Source organism: Astatotilapia calliptera, chromosome 5 (assembly GCF_964374335.1).
Source record: "Astatotilapia calliptera chromosome 5, fAstCal68.1, whole genome shotgun sequence".
Classification (NCBI taxonomy): domain Eukaryota; kingdom Metazoa; phylum Chordata; class Actinopteri; order Cichliformes; family Cichlidae; genus Astatotilapia; species Astatotilapia calliptera.
Genome location: NC_137426.1, coordinates 30,509,664 through 30,528,095, shown reverse-complemented (window position 1 = coordinate 30,528,095; position 18,432 = coordinate 30,509,664). Strand labels below are relative to the sequence as shown.

Genomic DNA, 18,432 nt, shown 5'->3' with positions numbered 1-18,432 from the left:
TAATGATGACAGGCATCCATTAGTGCACAGTAGAAACACGAGTCACCGAGGTTAAGTCAGCCCCCCCCCACGACAGCCTCTTCCCTTTCCACTGCGCCTGGACCCCAGTACACTACCTACCTATCTAGGGAAGATAATTGTAGCTCACAGTTGCTGTTGACAAAGCTTTGCTGATTAAGGGTCAACTGTTGCTCAGACACCAGTATGTTTAGCACAACCTGGAAAGCGGGTCCAGCCCCTGGGGACGTTATTGGGTCTCTGGTCTATAACATACTTGCATCCGGGAAAAGTAAAGGGGTCACTCTGGTTTTTGGGAAGAGCCCAGCAGATGAGAAAATAAACATTTCTGGCTGTTGTTAGGAAATGAAAGACAAGAAACTGCTTTTTTTTTTTAGTGGGGGTGTTAAAGAGAGCAGGAGTTTCATGGTCTTGACCTCATATTTTACATTGTGCTTAGAGGAATGAGATGAAGAAAAATAAACAGTTCAAAATATATCCTTTAGAAAAATAACTAATAACTGTGAAGTTTAGCTGAATCTTTAGAGCTTTCAGAAATTACAGCTGTCACTGCACATGTATAATTCGACACCCTTCTTCATAAGTTTCTGTGGGTGTTGCTGACATGAGAGTATGGCTGTAGTGTCATACATTTGGTGAAGTCTAAGAGGCCTCCCTGGAATTGGGTGTGTCACTCTCCCACTAATGTGTCACGTTATCATCTCCCTTGTGTCAAAACTCTTCCTTCGTGTTTCACAGAAGGCCTTTGGCTGAGCTTAAAGTCATATTGTTTTCCCCTCTGGCTGATTTTAGCACCGCTGTCTGCATTATATGCAGCTGGAGGACTTGGCAGAGAACTGTTCACACACCCACTCTTTGATTCTTTGGCCATCTTTGTCATCATGTTCGATGTGACGCCTCAGCTAAAATAACTGAGGAACAACCAACTGTGTGCTGTGGTTGGAGTGTCAAGGAGAAAAGCTTGTTATTGGGCAACCCAGAGCTTATAAGGGATCTATTTAAGGGGCTGCAGGCCTTTATCCTACAGTGAACCCATGTACTTGTTTGCTCTGTTTGTGGCCAAGATACAGGAAGTACTTTGTTCTGGCTTCTGTAATAGCAGAGAGAGAAAACCCAACTTCTCAAAAAGAAAAGAAAGAAAGAAAGGTTACAAGAAAACAACAAAGTCGACTGGGCGTGTGATAACAATTCCCACTGAATTTAAGATATATTGCACTCGCAATAAAGCGTTCGAGGCTGCCAGCAGTCACGTCAGTCTAACAAATCTGGTTGTCTTTCACCGCGATGGCTGCAAGCAGAAGTAAAAATTGCATGATGAAAAGTAATGAATGCAGACAATGCATGCAAAAAATATAACTTTATGGCGTTAAACCTCCAGTAACAGTTTTTGTTGGTGTTTTTGCACCAAAGCACAGTGTGAAAACAGCAGGGCCACGTTACCTGCTTTAGATCAACATATCAAACTTATTAGTTAACAGATCCAACTGATACAGGGCTTCATTTGGAGCTTTGGGTTTTACAATCAAGCATATATTCACTCACTATGTTTGTTTCTACAAAATATACACCTGAGAATAGTTGACGTGTTTAAGTTTGGACCAAAGTGGTGGTCTGACTTTGAGATACTTTAAGAAAAAATATTGATTACAGCAGCCTTAAGAGCTTTTGTGAAACTGTCCAAGGGGCATGTGTATTCAAAACTTTCTCAAGCTATATCTCTTATTATTGATTATTATGAAATGCAACTGATTTCCACTGCCTTTAAAAGGCAAACAAGAGCTTGGAAGGCACTGACGTATAGTCGCAAATCATTTTTAGAAACGCAGCAAACCAGCGAAAAAGAATCGAATGCGATTAGTGTAAAGGAACACACCGCCCACACGTGGCTGCACAGTATCCTGCAGCACCTCCGAGCTGTAGACAGTGGGAGTTTGTGCCCTCTGACATGTAAACCCTGAAAACCTCAGCCTGCGCTGGCTGAGAAACACTGAACTGTCCAATTTTTCTGGGCATCCCCCCACCTGCCAGCCTCACATAAGCTTACGCCGTCTTCTTGAGAACAGATCTAACATCACAAAATCAGACAAATGAGTGAAAACGATACTGCTGCAGATAATCAGGCTGAAAACTTCAAAGCCAAGAGAGACAAAAAAAAAAGTGTTTCTGTGTCTCTGTGCTGCACTGCATCTGGAGTGAGTGTGTCAGCATGAAGTCTCTTTTTTTACAGGCAAGGTCAAAAGGTCATCGTAAGTCTGTGAGTGACAGCAGTAATGGTGAGTGGGGCTATATTTAAATCCCGTGGAGAGGGACAGCCTTGACTTACGCGTGGACCCTGCTCATCATTTTTTTCCACACAAATCTGAAACTGCTTCTTTTATGTCAAGCTGGCTTAAATGAAACCATCAACATTGTCGCAATGACAAATATTTTGAGATGTTGACTGTGTAATCATTCTCAGAACTATTACTGGTTGCCTCTGAATTAAAGGGGAACCAAATGTTACAAAATGTTCAAAGTAAATTCGTTTTTAGGTCCACTGATTTTCAGAGTAGGTTGAGAAATAGCTGTCTCACTATGGATTTTACTGGCCTGTGTGTGACAAAGTGGACTCTGCCTTTAAAGATTTATTTGTAATGCCCTGCTGAGGAGTCCGGTAGCTTTGTTGTCTCAATGGATCTGAAGGCTGAATGTGTTGATTTGTTTTGGTGAAGACAAACTGTGGTTGAACAGTAGAAGCAGTGGAAAACACGGGCATTGGGCTTTCCCACAGAATTGGCGGAGAAGACTTTGAAATAGGAGTGGCTTCTTGAAGCTTTGACAAACCCTGATTACCTGATAAATCTGTCAGAAGCCGCAGCCCCTCTATAAGAACCTGTTTTTTAAAATTATGTGCTAGTAAAACAGATCTTTAAAGGACTAATCCTTCAATCCAGAGTCAGTGTTTCATCAGCAGAATATACCTCGAGTGGTTGAATCAACGAGTGCTTCCCAAATGTGTCACATAAATGAGATTAATGAAAAACGTGTGCAGAACGACGGCGTGTTGTTGCCCTTTCAGACTAGTTTACCCCCCGGGGCTACGTTGACACGCACACGCATAGCTATCTGTGCTGCTATCTCTTTACAGTACATCTGTGTCAGCAGTGGGCTGAGGCAGGAGCATGAGAAATGGAGGCGAGCTCAGTCCTCAGTCCCACAGATAGGGGTTGTGTACTTAACTGTAAACAGTTTCTGTGTGTGTGTGTGTGTTTGTCTCTGTTTCTATCTGTTTTCATCACCTCTGGAAAGGTGGCATGACAAGTCTTCCCACAGGAGCAGCAACAGCCGAGAGTTGCCACCCCGCACCTTCCTCCTATCTCCACCTCACTTGATGACATGGGCTTTATCACATCTGCATCTGCTGGGCCAGTTAGTCTTTCCCCTTTGTTTAAGGATTAAGAGATGTTGCTGAACCCAGCATAGAAAGACAAATTGGGAGCTTTCTGACATCCAAGTGGCACCGATGTTTTCCTCTGTGAATAGGCTGGATTTTAGAGTCCAGCAATTATTCAGAATCTAGTTAACAGTGTGCAGAAGATCTCTCTCTTCTCTTGACTGAATCACCTCTTTGATGGCTGCGATGGACTCCCTCTCAGTCCTCAATATGGAAATGTCTTCTTTTACTCTTTAACTGCATTAAATGATGTGTCCTGTATGGCCTCTAGCTGCTGGGGAATGAAGTGGTTTGTTAGATCAACATTGAGAAAGCTGCTGAAATTTTAACTCCTAGCATAATAAACAAGAGCACGAGTCCTCCGTGATATTTCCTGCCAACTTAAAGCCAGGATGGAATAAATCTGATCCTGTTTTACTTTAGCAAAACTCCAAAACTATTTCACAAAAGCACCGACAGCATCAAAGAGGTGACGCCTTCGCTCCATATTGAGCCACTGTTACACAGAGAAGTTGACCTTGCCTTTGGCCTTTTGGCTGTCTGACAAAGCAGTCCCCATGCTGTAGTGCAGTACGGCTGTCCTCTAAATGAAAGTAGCTGAGAGGCGAAGGGCAAAGAGGCCTATGGAATATCAATGTGCGATGCTCTCAATTAAGATTAAAGCTTCGAATGGAATCCTATGGAGCCGCTTCCCTAAGAAATGCTTGACATTTTACCCTTGCTGACTCGGGATAAAAAAAAAAGAAAAAAAAAGTGTCCTGCGCCACCAGTACCACCACCACCGCTAACTAGCTGCCCCTCCTCGGATACGGCGCGCCTTTTGCTGAATTCATTCTGTAGATATTGACTTAGGCTGCAGTCACACTTCTGAGAAATAAGTGAAATGGATCATCTTACTGCCAGTGGATGATAAGAATACTGAAATATGAAAAAGCGTCTGGATCAGCAAAATGACAAACCACGGGGGGAAATATGAGGCAGTCATGATAAACCCTTAGAGACAAATTCCCTACAGCTAGACGTGGAAATGAGGCAAGGAAAGAGCGGGGCAGCGAGGGGAAAGGAGAAAAGAAAATATACATATCCAACATTTTAATGGATGTTCAAAACAGAGCTTCATTAATTTAAAATACATATATCCTCTCTGCCAAAAGCACGGGCAGGCTGCACGTAGATGGCTTTTATCCACACAAAACGGCAGCTGTAAGATTTGCTCAGTAAGATCTGACCTCAGTCTGATTTATTACAGGAGAAACTCGCCCAGTGAAAAAAATACATCACACTGTCTTCATTTTGCATATTTTTAGCCACTAAATATTCCTTATTTACAGGAAGCGGTGCATTGAGAAGAGCTGTGTCCCTTTTTCATTAATGCAACGTTTGAGATTGACTTTGCATTTTATTAAGATTCAGCAGATGCCTTTTCTGGGCTTCTTAGAACGTGCTGCACATTTCCGGGTAATTTACAGAGCATGATGTGTGTTGTTTGCATCTGATCTTGTAGATTTGTGCTGATTACCATGATGTTTACGGTGCGCGGATCTGCCAGTATCATTACATCCGAGCTATGTAAGCATTTGTGTTTCTGTTTGATGACACTGGAAAAATACAGCGCCTTACATGGCCGTCAAATCCGAGACTTTGAATGAATAAGAGATACGTATCGGCTAAATTTTTTGGGACATATTTTTAGAACTCCTGGTGGATCTAAGCTATTGTGCATGTGTGTATAAGGTTGATCTAATATTTTAGAGCTGAAACTAAGAGAACGGGGACTGATTATGAATACAGTGTATAAAATATGATCAAAATGGAGCCTATCTTGTAAACTCCACCCTTGATAAACAGAATTCCACATCACGCTCCAACTCTGCAGTTAACTGAATCAATGCAATTCCACTTGTGCTGATCTTGCAGACTGAGGCCCTTCCCCCATCCCCCCTCTCTCTCTCTCTTTCCCTCTCTTGCTCAGTCTCTCTCTCTCTCTCCATCTCTCTCACACACACACACACACACTTCTGTCTCCCTCCCCAAGCAGGTCTACCCATCGTAACACATTAGCAGCAGAAGCCATCACACAATCAAGACAAGGCAGCGCATGAGACGTCAGGCCAATTTGTTTCCTTCTCAGAGCTACATCACATTAGGAGGGTGGCTATACCCTTGAGCTAAATCCAAGTTCACACAGAGGGAGCGTGCTGCCGGACAGGAGGGCAGCGATGTCAGCACTTTTCAGACGGCTGCTGACATGTATCCAGCAGACTGACATGTATGAGGGGAAAAAAAGCTTGATAGTTTGAAATATGGCCTTTTGGATGTTTCTCTGTTTTTTTGTAAGCTTTTGGTGGTGTTTCCTGAGGCCTGGGAGAGAAGGAGTGCAGAATATTTCAACAAAATAAAAATTGCCTTTAGCCAGAGGTCAGGGTGTCAAATGAAGCTGTCAGGTGAGTAAAAGGAGATGATATCAGGACATCACAGGCCTAAACACATCTGATTGGACTTCGTTCTTCGTGCTCTCGCTGGATCAGAAGACAAATGTAACTCGGAGAGGCCAGTCAATAGTTCAATTATCTGCTGTCTGTATTGGTTAATTAAACATATAACGGGCCACCTAAGGACTAATGATAGCCATCCCATTACCCATAAAGCTGAAGGATTGGGTAGAACCACCACTTGACCCCGGGCTGGATTGACTGGCCTCGGGTACGGGGTCAGAGTGTATCTAACCGTTACTGCTGTGACACTCCTTTGCCTCACTCGGTCCCCATCATATGTCTCAGGAAGTGGCTCACAGCTCTGCCAAAAAACAGTTGGAAGGGGAAAAAATGCAATTACTGCAAGATTATCATACTGCTTCCGTTTGACTTTTCTGACTGAATTCATGAATATATATGAATCCATCTTGCATCTCAATCTGAACCCACCACCCCCCCACATACACACACACACACACTCACATCCATGTTTGGCTGGTGGCATTTTCTTTGTTTCTTCAAAGTATGTTTTTGCAGGAAGATTAAAGAGTTACCTTGAAAAAAGAAAGTAGGAACCGTCAAAACTCTCAGCAGGCTGTTCTTGGTGTAAAAGAATAATCCCCCTAAAATTACATTACATTTCTGGGAACTTTAATGCAGAGTGCTTTGGGAAAGATGTGTTTTTCCCCAAATATTGCTGTTGTCAGGCGAAAACATGTCATTAAAAAATAAACAGCTTGTTTTTGGTTTTGCCCAGCTGAAATCTTTTTTTTATCTCTAAACTTTTTTTAAAATTTATTTAATTATCTAATTTAGTAATTATCTAATTATTGGTAATCTTTGTTCAAAGTGTGGTGCAGTCAAATATTATTACAGCTGAGCAACAGATCATTGCAACTAATATCCTGTAAAACAAATCAACATATATGACAAAATATACAAAAATGTGTTATTTGTCAGATAATGAACATCTGGATGCTTAAAAGCATATCTATCAATACAATTACTGATTCAAAAATGGAGCATTTTGGACATTTTTCACCTGCCGTCTTAGAAGCAATATATTCCCTGTGCTTTTTAATCATGACACTCTTTTGTTATATTTCTAATTTGCATTTTAAAACATTTTTTCAACTGGCTTTTATACCTGTGTTAAATAAGCAGCTATATGATGAAGAACAAGCCAATCAGCTCCAATCAGATAGGTGAAGTGAAAAAGATTATCTATTTATCAAAGCTGTAAATATACATAAATGTTAGACAGACACATGAAGTTCAAAAATAATAAATTCTTGAATAAATTCATGGAAGCAGCAAGAAGTGGCTTTAAATGGGCCAAAATGAGACTAAGGACGCTAAGTTATATGTTGGCATACAGACGCAGTACCTGCTAACGGTGTACCCATGGGGTCTGATCATACACAAGCACAAATCATGCTGATCATACTGTAGCACAAATAACTCTCAAAGCCAATGCTGGCTTTGAGAGCAAAGCTTCAGAGCAGACGGCACACTGCAGCTTGCTGTTTGTGAGCATGTGTTGTTGCAGGCCACTCGGACTGTCCATGCTGAACCCTGAGCGTCAGAACTGTACAACACAGCAATGAAAGAAGGTGGTCTGGTCTAACAGTTTCTTTTAAACCAATTGGACAGTACGCTGTACTCCTTGGGAGGAGATGTTACTTTGACATGCTACCACCTGCCTAAGCATACACCCTGTTCTCTTCTTCGTGGCAGCTGTGAGGACAGCGGGTATATTATTCTTTCAGCAAGATTATGAGCTCTGCTACAAAGTGAAAACATTCAGGAATAGTTTGAAGAACAACATAAAGTGAAAGTGATTTACTTAGCTTCTAATATCTACCATCTGGAGGATCTGCTGCAAGAAAAGATCCATGGAAACCCCAGCTTGCACCTCGCCAGACTTAAAGACTCTGCTCTAACATCTCATTACCTCAGCACACCTTGTAAAGTCCTTATTGAATCCACATTGATAAAAACATTTAAACATTTCTTCAATTTTACTTTTTGATAAAATGGTCATTCTTGAACATTTTGTCAAATAACACAAGGACAATAGAACTGAAGAAAACCAACTTAGTAGTTCTTAAAGCTCTGCTTCTGACGTTCACGCTGAGTCCTGTACTTGTGAGACCACCTGTACCCACCCCCAGTTACACTCACACATACAAGGAACCTGTCTCTCCTTGAAGGTATCACTAACCTTTAGACTTCACCCACTGTTCTCCTTAATAGCTCAATCTGATGGATCATTTAAAAGCCCGCTGAAACAGACAGATGGGTAATGGATTGCATGGCAAATCAATGCTGGGATCAATGGAAGACATGCATCAATAAATGGATAGAGAGCTACTGAAATAGACACCGCAGTTAATGGGGGACAGCGTAGAACATCATTGTGTGGAGCACGCAGTGTAGGCAGGCTAACACAAGTCGCCCCCGGCTGATAAAGTGTCCTTTTGAATAATGCAGACAACAAACTGACAGTGGTAAGCTAAACTTAAGCTTGGCTGTTAGAGTGCGGCTGTGTTTTTTAGTCTCTACCCCCCAACGAACACACACACTGGCACTCAATCCATACACACTCTCTAAAGCTATAGGTGGCCAACGCTTGCCCAATTTCTTTGCCCGAAAGACCGGAAACATATGACTCTCATGGCACGGAAAACATACAAAAGGACACATCTGTGTTTTCTGTGCAAAAACACAGAGTCCCAGGAATCGTTTCTTTACGCACACATGAAGCATGCGAGGAAACACCAGGCCACTTTCAGTAGGAACAGGAAGTATTTTCCTCTGATAAACAAAGTGTGTTGTTATTTTTCCTATTGGAAGACAGTGTTCTGATCTGACGGGCCAGGACACATGATGATGTGGGGGAGCGGCACACCACAAGTGTTGAACTTGTGTTGGTCTCAGGTGGCACTCTGACTGTACACTGACTCATCCCCGCAGTACCGGACGCTCCAGTCTTGTGGTTTAAATGCCTAGCAGTGTGATGCATCCCACTAACTGATAACTGCATTTAACAGTGATGTCAGCTAAATTGAAAAAGACATTGTAATAAACAAATATAATTCTGGATAAACCTCAGCTTCTGCACAACCAAGTGGTAAAACGCTACAGCTGTTTCTCATGGGCTAGAGTTATAAATCTCTGGTGAATGGCTGGTTTAAGGGTGGGTGCTGAGAAGCAGCTGTACCTGTCTAAAAATAGCTCCAAGGCTGCTGCCGGACAGCGTGTTTTAAGCTCATCATGCAGTTTAGCACAAAAGTCCTATCAACAATACCTTCCACCTGCATTAGCCCGAGCGTGGCCCCGAATCAGCATTACAACACAGGAAGTGTTGTGCAAACTGAGCGTCCGCGCATGTCCCTGCGCCTGACTCATACACCCAAACAACGGCCAAATCCTGACCACATAATTCAGACACACTTCATTTTCCAATGAGCTGAGCATTCATTATCAGCGTGCGGTGGCCTGAGGCAGAACAATCCCTCCTCGGTGTAGTGACAGCCACCGGCCGCCCTGATGGAAAACAAAACACAAGGTGGCACTGAGAACACGAAACCGTTATGACAGGCCGGATTACACCGAGTAGTAAGCACATTTTATCAGTCTTTTCTTTTAGTCAGAACAGACTGAAACTCCTACATGCAGCCTGTTTTGTTAGGAATGCAGGTGCATGTGCACGCAGAGCACACGCTGTTTGTGTGAGCTGCGTGCTCACACCTGTTCGGGTGTACAGTAGGGTCAACGTAATTGCTTAATGCAGAGCCTGGCAGCGTTTATGGATGCCAAACTGCGCCTGTGGGAGTCACTATAGCCCACAATCTGACTAATGAAGGCCAAGTAATCAAGCTTCAGACTCATCAACCATGTTTGCAGTAATTAAAAGGTTTATGTTCAGGATCAGGAGAGCTGTTTGAGTCAGTGTCAGAAGCCAGATTGGATGTTTATTATTTCCGGAAGCCGAAGCCAAAATCGAAATATTTGACACAAACTCCACTGATCTAATTGTTCATTTAGTTTATATAATAACACAATCTGATCATAAACGCAGCGAGCTACAGTCTTTGCATTGACATTCGGGCACGGAGGGAGCACGCGTAAATGTACACCATGATGGATATAAATCCAATAATCAATTGTGTGCTGACTGCTGTCTGTCTGCATCATCCTAATCTATTCTGTCCTGTGGGACTGTGTGGGGCTGTGAAGAGGACAGTAGGTTAAAAACTACACGCATCCTGGTGAGAATCCCACAGAGAAATAAACACTAAATGTTGCACATAATCAAATTTTACCAGAGCAATTCACGTAACGGTTATTTTACATCTGTGATCTCTGATGATTCCCAATAATAGAGTCAATAACTGAATGAGAGCTGAACACAGTGTTTGTGTTAGGATATAATGTTACACCTTGTCTCAGACATGCTGATATCCACAAGGATTTCCTAGCAGAAGTTCGGCCTCTGCGGGTCTCCGGGGATCATGACTGACCTCATAAGGACATCAGATGCTGGCTGTTTGCTCACCATAATCTGGAAATGAACACAGTATTACAGGATCACCAGGACAAAACCAAACAAAAATATCTAAAATGAATAACCATAAGCATCATAGTTGATCAAAGTCTTCTCAGAAAGCGATGATTTATTTCAATTTAAGAAATACGTCTTTGGTGTTTCCAGAATGTCACCTCTTCTCTGTAACAGAAGCAGAACATACAACAGACCAGTGAGCGTGCTTTAGTTAGGGACAGGGCTCTCTCTGGTGGCAGAGTTTTGCTAGTGTTACAGTTAATGTTCATCGTAAGAGGGATTCTGGTAAATGTGTTAAGCTATGCACTCTCAATTAAGAAGAAAAAAATCAATTAAAAAGCAAATCATAGCTATAGCTTTTTTTTATTCGTCCCATGTGATGAGGAATACGGGAGCTTTTCTGTTTACCAGTGAGCCGAGCCTAATGCTGTGGGTGCGCACTGCTGTGTTGTGGATCCCCCACTGCTTCCTTGATTACAGCCAGTGGTTGCTTTGCAGCAGCCAATTAAAATCAAATACCATTCTCTCACATATTACCACCATTGTATTTACTTGTAGATCAATTCCCTTCAGCTGCGCCATTTTACATAATGAATGCAGAGGCTTTTGATGTGTTTGCCTGGTAGGGGATGAACGCACCACGGGAGGAGCCGATGGAGGGCCTGCTGTTCTTACCTTTTTGCCATTTGATAGTCAGAAGTGTAGGCTTTATTAAGACTGAATGGTAATAATGTGGCGTGCTGTAAATGGCAGACCTTTGCTACCTTGATGAATCTTTTGAAATTCATCAGAAAAGTTGCATTTATCCAGGATATGTTCATTGTTATTGTGACATTTCAGTGCATTTCTCTGTAAATCCCACCTAAAGCTAATTTAGGATTTTCTCACACAACTGTTGGAACAATACCAATTTCTATTAATCTGCTAATTAGTTCATTCATTATCTGGTATTAGATGAACCATCTCAGGGGCCTTTCACAGGAACAAACAGGTACATTGCTGAATTAATAAAACAGCATGAAAAAAACCCCACACAGTACAGCCCTTTAGTAAAAAATTACAAATCCAGAGTATCTAGAGTACTTATTATAGAGGAAGAAGTCTTCAGTTTATTTGTATATTAAAAGCTGGATTATTGTTACCTGAAAACAGAGAGCATATTAATGATGCAGATGATTTCGAAGGAGCTTCAGGTAACTGATCTGCATACAGGAGAGTAGTTTCTTTTGTCGTGTTTTCCGCCCTTCACACTATTTGTTTGTTTGTTTGTTGCTCATAGGGGGGAGGGGGGGTGTCATCTGATTGTTGGGGATTCTCTGCTTTCTCTGTATTATTGTACGGCCTCTACTTTATAATATAAAGCACCTTGAGGCAAATTGAATTGAATTTCTGTAAAGCAATGCCTCGTACGGCCCAGTAGTTAAGTAGATACTGATTAAACAAATGATCACCAGATCTCAGTCCAAGTGTATACAATCAGCAGTGCTACTTTTATTGTTATAGTGTAATTTGTCAAGTGGACTAATGTGTCTATAAAACTCTACTGCGCAATGAATAGTAAACACTGAGTTTTGCTTTAAAACATGCCACAAAAGGTTTAGTTCCTCACATTTAATCCAAGTGCATAAAGAAATGTAGTTAAACCTGAGAAGATCTCATGGCGCACACAATCATTTCATTCTCCCCTTTGTGTATTAAAATCACACGCTCCTATCTCTTCTCGGTTAAGCCATCTGCACACGTTGTTGTGGAGCAGTTGCACCTTGACTTCTCGGTGTAGTTGAACATTAGTCACATAAAGCATGGTGTGAGTAACACATTTATAACAGAGCGCACTTTCAGACCACAGCCAAGACACTGGTGTGTTTTGGGCATTTTACAGTGGGACCTTTGTGCTTAACCTTTGTGCTATACGAAGACTGAAACACTGTTTGTGCCCAGCTTAGCGACACATTAAACAAATAAACAGCCGTGATTCAATTTTTAGAGCTCTGCCCAGATGACAGCCGAGTTCTTTCTTTTTTGTGACTAAAGCATAAAAAGCTGTTGTTTCAGTTAAACTGTTACTTGTTGAGAAAAATCTCTGTGAAAAATGAATCTAAAATGGAACAGAGGAGTAAGAAGTTATATATATTTTTTAAATTCCATCTGTGTGTAAAGAAGCGTTTACTTATGATTCAACCTAATCTACACTTGTGTTCTGCGGTGCTGTTCGTTCTCCAGATCCACCCTGGACAGAAACCGTGATTGCCAGCGTAATCAGCAAAAGGTGCCAGTATCACAGATGCTGTCTCTCAGCTAATTGCATGAAGACACGGCGGTGCACGAGGCGCAGGTGCTCGCTCTTTTCGTGAAGTCACTTAAGTGCGGTTTGTCTCCTTGTGTATGCTGGAACTTCTGAGCAAATATTTTCCGAGCTCTGTTGTCTCCCATTTAAACAGCATCGAGGATAAAAGAGACAACAACAAAAAAAAAAAAAGGAAATGTGGAAGCAAAGCAGCAATACAGCAAAATACTACTTTATTTATCTGCAAGGCACAGCTGCTCCTCGGGATCATGTTCCAATGTAACTACAGCAGACAAATTTGAGTTTAAAAAACAAAACAAAAAAAATAAAAAACTGTGCTTAGATTAGTTTTATCTCACACTTCAGCAGATATGACTCCATTTTAACCAGCTTAGTGTTACAATATTCACAGTAAGACACACTTATTACGTTGTCTTTGGTTAGAATTTCTGCCACGTCGATGTCAGTTGCAGGTCTGTTACCTCTTTGGAAAGGATTTTTTCAACATCGGAAGGACAAAGGATGAAAAGAAGGAGGGAAAAAAACGGGCACTGCAGAAAATTAGACAAAGAGAATAAAGCTGAAATTCTCCTACATAAGCCAACATGATTTATTTAGCACAGAGAAACTTTGTAACATTTCCCTCCACTACCCACCACCACTAAAATCCCCGAAGACAAACTAGTGTACACATCTGGCTCTTGGCCATGTTCCCATGCCCGCACTGTCAGCAGGCATTCTGGGATTGGGTTCCTGCACACAGTCTTTGTGTATCCTCTGACTGCCACGAGCGCCAAGCCCCTGAGTCACGTTGGTGACGTCCACCAGTTCCCGCCTCTCGGACAGGGCGGTCACCATGTGTTCCAGCTTGGAGCGGATGGTTGTGTAGTGGTGCTGGCGCTCTTTGGTCAGCTTGCGGAAGCAATCCTTTAAAGTGGTGTCTGGAGCTGCCTGGGTGGGCACGGGCTGTCTGGAAGACACCAAGTGGGGAGAGGTGTCCTGGCTCGGCCCTCTGCTTATTTGAGTAATGATGCTAAGATGCTGCGGGAGCTGCAGGTCGGTCTGGCTTTCAGCCTCCGTCACCGACCGCCTCGTCTGAGTCGACACGTGGCAGGTGCTGGGGGTCTCCGTCTCTTTTTCTGCTTGCTGCTCTGCAGAGAAATGTGGAGTCGTGCTGCCAGCAAGGATCTCCTCCTGAACGTGCTGCCGCTCCATCCACTCGTCGTTTAGAGTCGAAGTGTCAGACTCTGGGCTGGCTTTATGTGGAGATGCGGGGTCACAAGGTAGCTGCAATGCTAGCGTTTGTGGCTTACGGCTGGGCGTGCTTGTCAGACACGCTGGCCTCTCACTACGCAGGTGAGGGGAGGAAGCAACTGAGTGTTTGAGGTGCTCAAAGATGCCGCTGTTGCGGACACTTGGAGGTCCGTGAGTGTTTATGGGTAGAGACTGGGCATATAGGATACGAAACTCCTCGTCAAATTTCTCAGTTATCTGACCAGAAAGCTCAATCAGGTTGCTGCTGTTTAGTTTGCCATCAGTCCAGTTGAACCTGAATTGAATTTTAAGCACATATAGCTGAAGGTAAGAAGCAGACCCAGCAAGACGGATGCATAACTTTACAGTCTAATAAATCAGGAGGGCACGATGGCTAGCGGGCTCTTACCTGTAGGAACCTGTAGCCACTCTGTTTCCATCAACCAGCATGAACCTCTCGTGAACTTTACCCGTAATCCTCGCTCCAGATCTCATGTAATAAGTTGTGCCGGTTATAGTTCGCACCTTCATTTGCTGCAAAGGATTGGAGACATGTTTTGGGGAGGTTTTTGGGATGCCATCTGATGCTCATGTTGTGCACACAGAGCCATGCTTGTCTTAAACGAACCAGCTACATACCCGAAGGTCATCCAGGCGAACGTTGACATTTTTGCACATCTTGAGGAAAGCGGGCACGCACGACTGGTCCAGCAGGATGTAGACAGGGACTCTGCGCTGGGAGCAGGCCTCCTGAAGGTCCTTAAAGATATCCAGGTCTGTCAGGGAGTCTGTAACTATGGCAATCACCTGCAGTGGAAAATTACAGAGGTAATATAATAGAATTCTCTTTTCGGGGGGCCGCAGCCGTGCTCTCGCAGATGTAACACATGATTGTGTTTTCATTATTATCAAATACAAGGCCCTATTCAAACAGAGCCGTGAATCTCTGTCTGACACACTCCCTGTAATGTGTGTGCTGATGAGCTTTCTATTGACTGTGGTCTGTTACCATGGCAATCGGCAGTAACGCTTGGTCAGCAAACAAATGACTTTTATACAGGAGACAAGTAGGTGCACTGTAGGGTTTGCCTCATTTTTCCCCAGCTTTGTTTTGCACCCAGATTTCTCCTTTTTCACGAGGAGGAATGGAATTTGACACGCTGCGGTAAAGGTTGCATGTCGAGGATTAGACACGGACGTTTACATATCTTAGATTTATCGCTTCAAACTGGTGTTTTATCCACACGCAGCTTTGTCATTTGTACCACGCCTTATTTGGATGATGTTTGTGCGCGTGTGTGTGTGCTTTGGGTTGGGGGATGCTTGTTTTCAAGAGGCAGCATAAAAGCAGAGTTAAAATTCATAGAAACTCAGGAATGGGGCCGTTCCTTTGAGATGACCACCAGCAGTGCATGCTCAGTGTGTGCCGTTACAGTCAGTGGCCTTCTTTGTACAATAAAGACATTGTGCAGTGAGTGGTGTAACATTACAAAAGAACAAACAATCTTACAGCTCGACCAGGATTAGAATATTTTTAGAAGGATTGGCCCGGCTGTCGGCACATAACATGCACAACACCACCGTTAAGCTCTAAACCTGGGAGAAAATCCAGTGTTTGAAAACATTTCTAGCGAAAGAGGGAATGGAGATGAGCGAAGCAAGTCGAGGCACATCTGGTACGCAGGTTCTACACAGGCCTGAGGTGCTACAAACTCCCTCTCTCCTCGTGCAGGAATGTCTCTTTTCAAAACCAGAGGCTGTACTGACAGCTCCCGTCAGGAACATCACATTAAATATTCATGCTTTGTTTTTGTTTGTTGCATTTTTTCCCCCCCGTCCTTTTAAGGTTGGTGATTTCTTCTAATACAGATTTCAAAGCACGAACTTCTAAAATTCTAAGTGATCAAGGGAGTTTCATGTGGACAATGGAGACTTTTTTTTACGTTTTCCCTCCACAAATGATGCAAAAAAGTGTCTGCATATACTGGCTTACTGACTGTGTGGTTGTTGTGGTGGTGATGGGGGGAGATAAAGCCCAGGTGATAAATGTCACCTGACAAAACCAAAATAAAAGTCCTGTTTTAGGATAATAACGCACAAATAAGAGATACTGTAGGAGGACTACTACAAAGGACTGTTTTTTTACACCATTATTTTTGCACAAACTTCAAGTGAATATCACATTTCAGTGTGATACAGGACACGCATTAAAGGACAGTTTATTTTAAGGGCATGCAAAATAGAATGAATGACAGCAGATATGTGCGTGTGCGCGGGCCTGTGCGTACCTCTCTGGCGCTTTTAATCATGCGCCTTGCAGCCTCCTTGCAGCTGTAAATGCATTCGCCGTAGCTGGGCTGGAAGTGCGCCACGGCCCGCGTCACTCCCCGGTAGGAGCCCGCTGTGAAGGCGGGCCATCCGAGCTCCAGGAGCGGCGGCTCCACGTCTGACACCTCTGGGAAATAAGTGACCGAGGAGCAGTCCAGGGTGCTACTGAGCGACCGCTCGAGCGCCTGTTCCTCCCCGTGGAAAGACGAGCACCGCGGTGACACGGCGGCGCTCCTGATCTGTTGGATCTCATCGTCCGACAGAAAGTTGGGGATCCTCTCTCTCACGAGAAAGTCCAGAAAGTTATCAAGACCCCCGGACAGCAGCTCCTCCAGAGCCAGCCGGTGCCTCTCATTGTACACTTCCTGTAGGTTCAGCTCGTCTGTCCCGCGAGGTTTTGGACCAAACCTCAGAGGTGAGTCGTCCAGGCACTGAGACAGGGCCATCGCCGCGTCTCCCGCTTCCTTTTACCTGAATCACACAGCAGCGGGCAGGTAACGCTTTGACCTGCAGGAAGGAAATTTGTATTTTGTTGCTTCCCTCCGTTCGTGCTCGACGTGGATCCGCATTGGCTGCGGGGTGGTTGTCAAACCAGAGCGGCGTTACCAGACTCGCCGAGCCAGGCTGTCAGTGTAATGTAAAGGTTGCCTCATTGGCTCATTTGGAGGAAAACAAGCCTCCTGTACGTCCCTCTGCTACCCTGATCCGGTTACACCGCAGATAGCAGGGATCACCAGAGGTCCCACTCCTACGCTTTTTCGTGATATCGTGTCTCTGAGGATTCATTTAGCTCGTAGTTCAACGTTTGTTTGTTTTGTTTTTTTTATAAAAACACAGTTTATTAAGAAAATAAAAATGCAGACTCTCTGACTTTAGATGGAAGTAAAAACACAGGAAGCAGTTTACTCATCTGTCACAGTGAAACTCAAGATTAGGACAATATACCACAATCTATTGAATTATAGTAATATTTCACATAAACTTTAAAGTCTACATATTTATGGAGTGATGCAGTTAAGGGAAAATAATTGCAGAATATATATTTTTTTAACCTGACAAGCCGGTATAACCAGAAGAGAAGCAGATCCACTAAGTTCCACCAGATCACAAACCGTCCACTAAAGCAAACAAATACTCTACAGCTCTGAACTCTAAATCAACATGTGTCTTTTAACCTTACAGCACAGCATGCACAAGTTCCTGCACACCGGACCTGCTGGTTGAGTTGTCTTACTTTTTTTTTTTTTTTGCGATTCATCTTCTTGATAGATTATCTTTGTTTTTCCTGACTGTAGGCAACGTCTAAACCCAGTGAGGACAAACTGGGAGGGGATAGCTAATCCATGTTCCGTAAATACTGGAGGCACGCATTTGTCCTATATGTTCTGACGCTGTTTTTGTATATACTGTGGGCATCCGGCTGCAGGCACTCCACTTGTTTCATATACACATAACCTAGTTTACACATGCCTAAGAAGTTAGGCTACTGCTATACTTTTAAGTAGACATGTGTCCATATTGTTTGTCCAGTGGATTAGTGGATTTAGAGTGACCTTATCATACTTAATATTACCATGTAAACATGTCCTCATGTATCTTTGATGCCGCTTATTGATATGCTTTCCATTTTAAGTCACGATTGCTCCCTTTTAGGTATGCTGTTTTACCATGAGCCCTTAAATTCACAGGTTTTCTGTTTAACGGTCGTCCGATTTTTTTCCTGTGCGCTTTTATGCGCATGAGGCCAACAAGGTCACAAGGGTCACGGCCGTACAAACCCTTTTCCCTTTACATTGCGAATAACTACCACTCCTAGTTTGAATAAAGGGAAATGTGTTCTTCTGTTTCAAGTTAAATGCAGACAAGTCCAATTAGGCTACAGTTACTGTGCGTCTGCGTAAATTGGTGTTATCACTATTATGATTGTGCGTAACTGTCTATTTTAAGCCGGTGGTCTAATAGGCCTGTGCTTTAAATGACAATTCCCACAACGATTAATATTCATAGTAGCTCTTCAAGAGTTTTTTTTTCTAAAGATGACAGCCATGTATTGAAAAAAGCATGTGACCTA

General features: G+C 43.1%; 1 protein-coding gene across 1 annotated transcript; it reads right to left on the bottom strand.

Annotated features, from left to right (window-relative positions):
• Positions 1 to 12,995: 12,995 nt before the first annotated feature.
• Positions 12,996 to 16,944, bottom strand: fam83d (family with sequence similarity 83 member D). The gene is made up of 4 exons (XM_026168803.2): positions 16,322 to 16,944; positions 14,673 to 14,840; positions 14,443 to 14,567; positions 12,996 to 14,328 (listed from the first exon to the last, which is right to left on the bottom strand). Exons 1-4 carry the CDS (start codon positions 16,805 to 16,807, stop codon positions 13,461 to 13,463), a joined length of 1,647 nt encoding a protein of 548 aa, XP_026024588.1. The 5' UTR covers positions 16,808 to 16,944; the 3' UTR covers positions 12,996 to 13,460.
• Between the last annotated feature and the right edge of the window lie 1,488 nt (positions 16,945 to 18,432).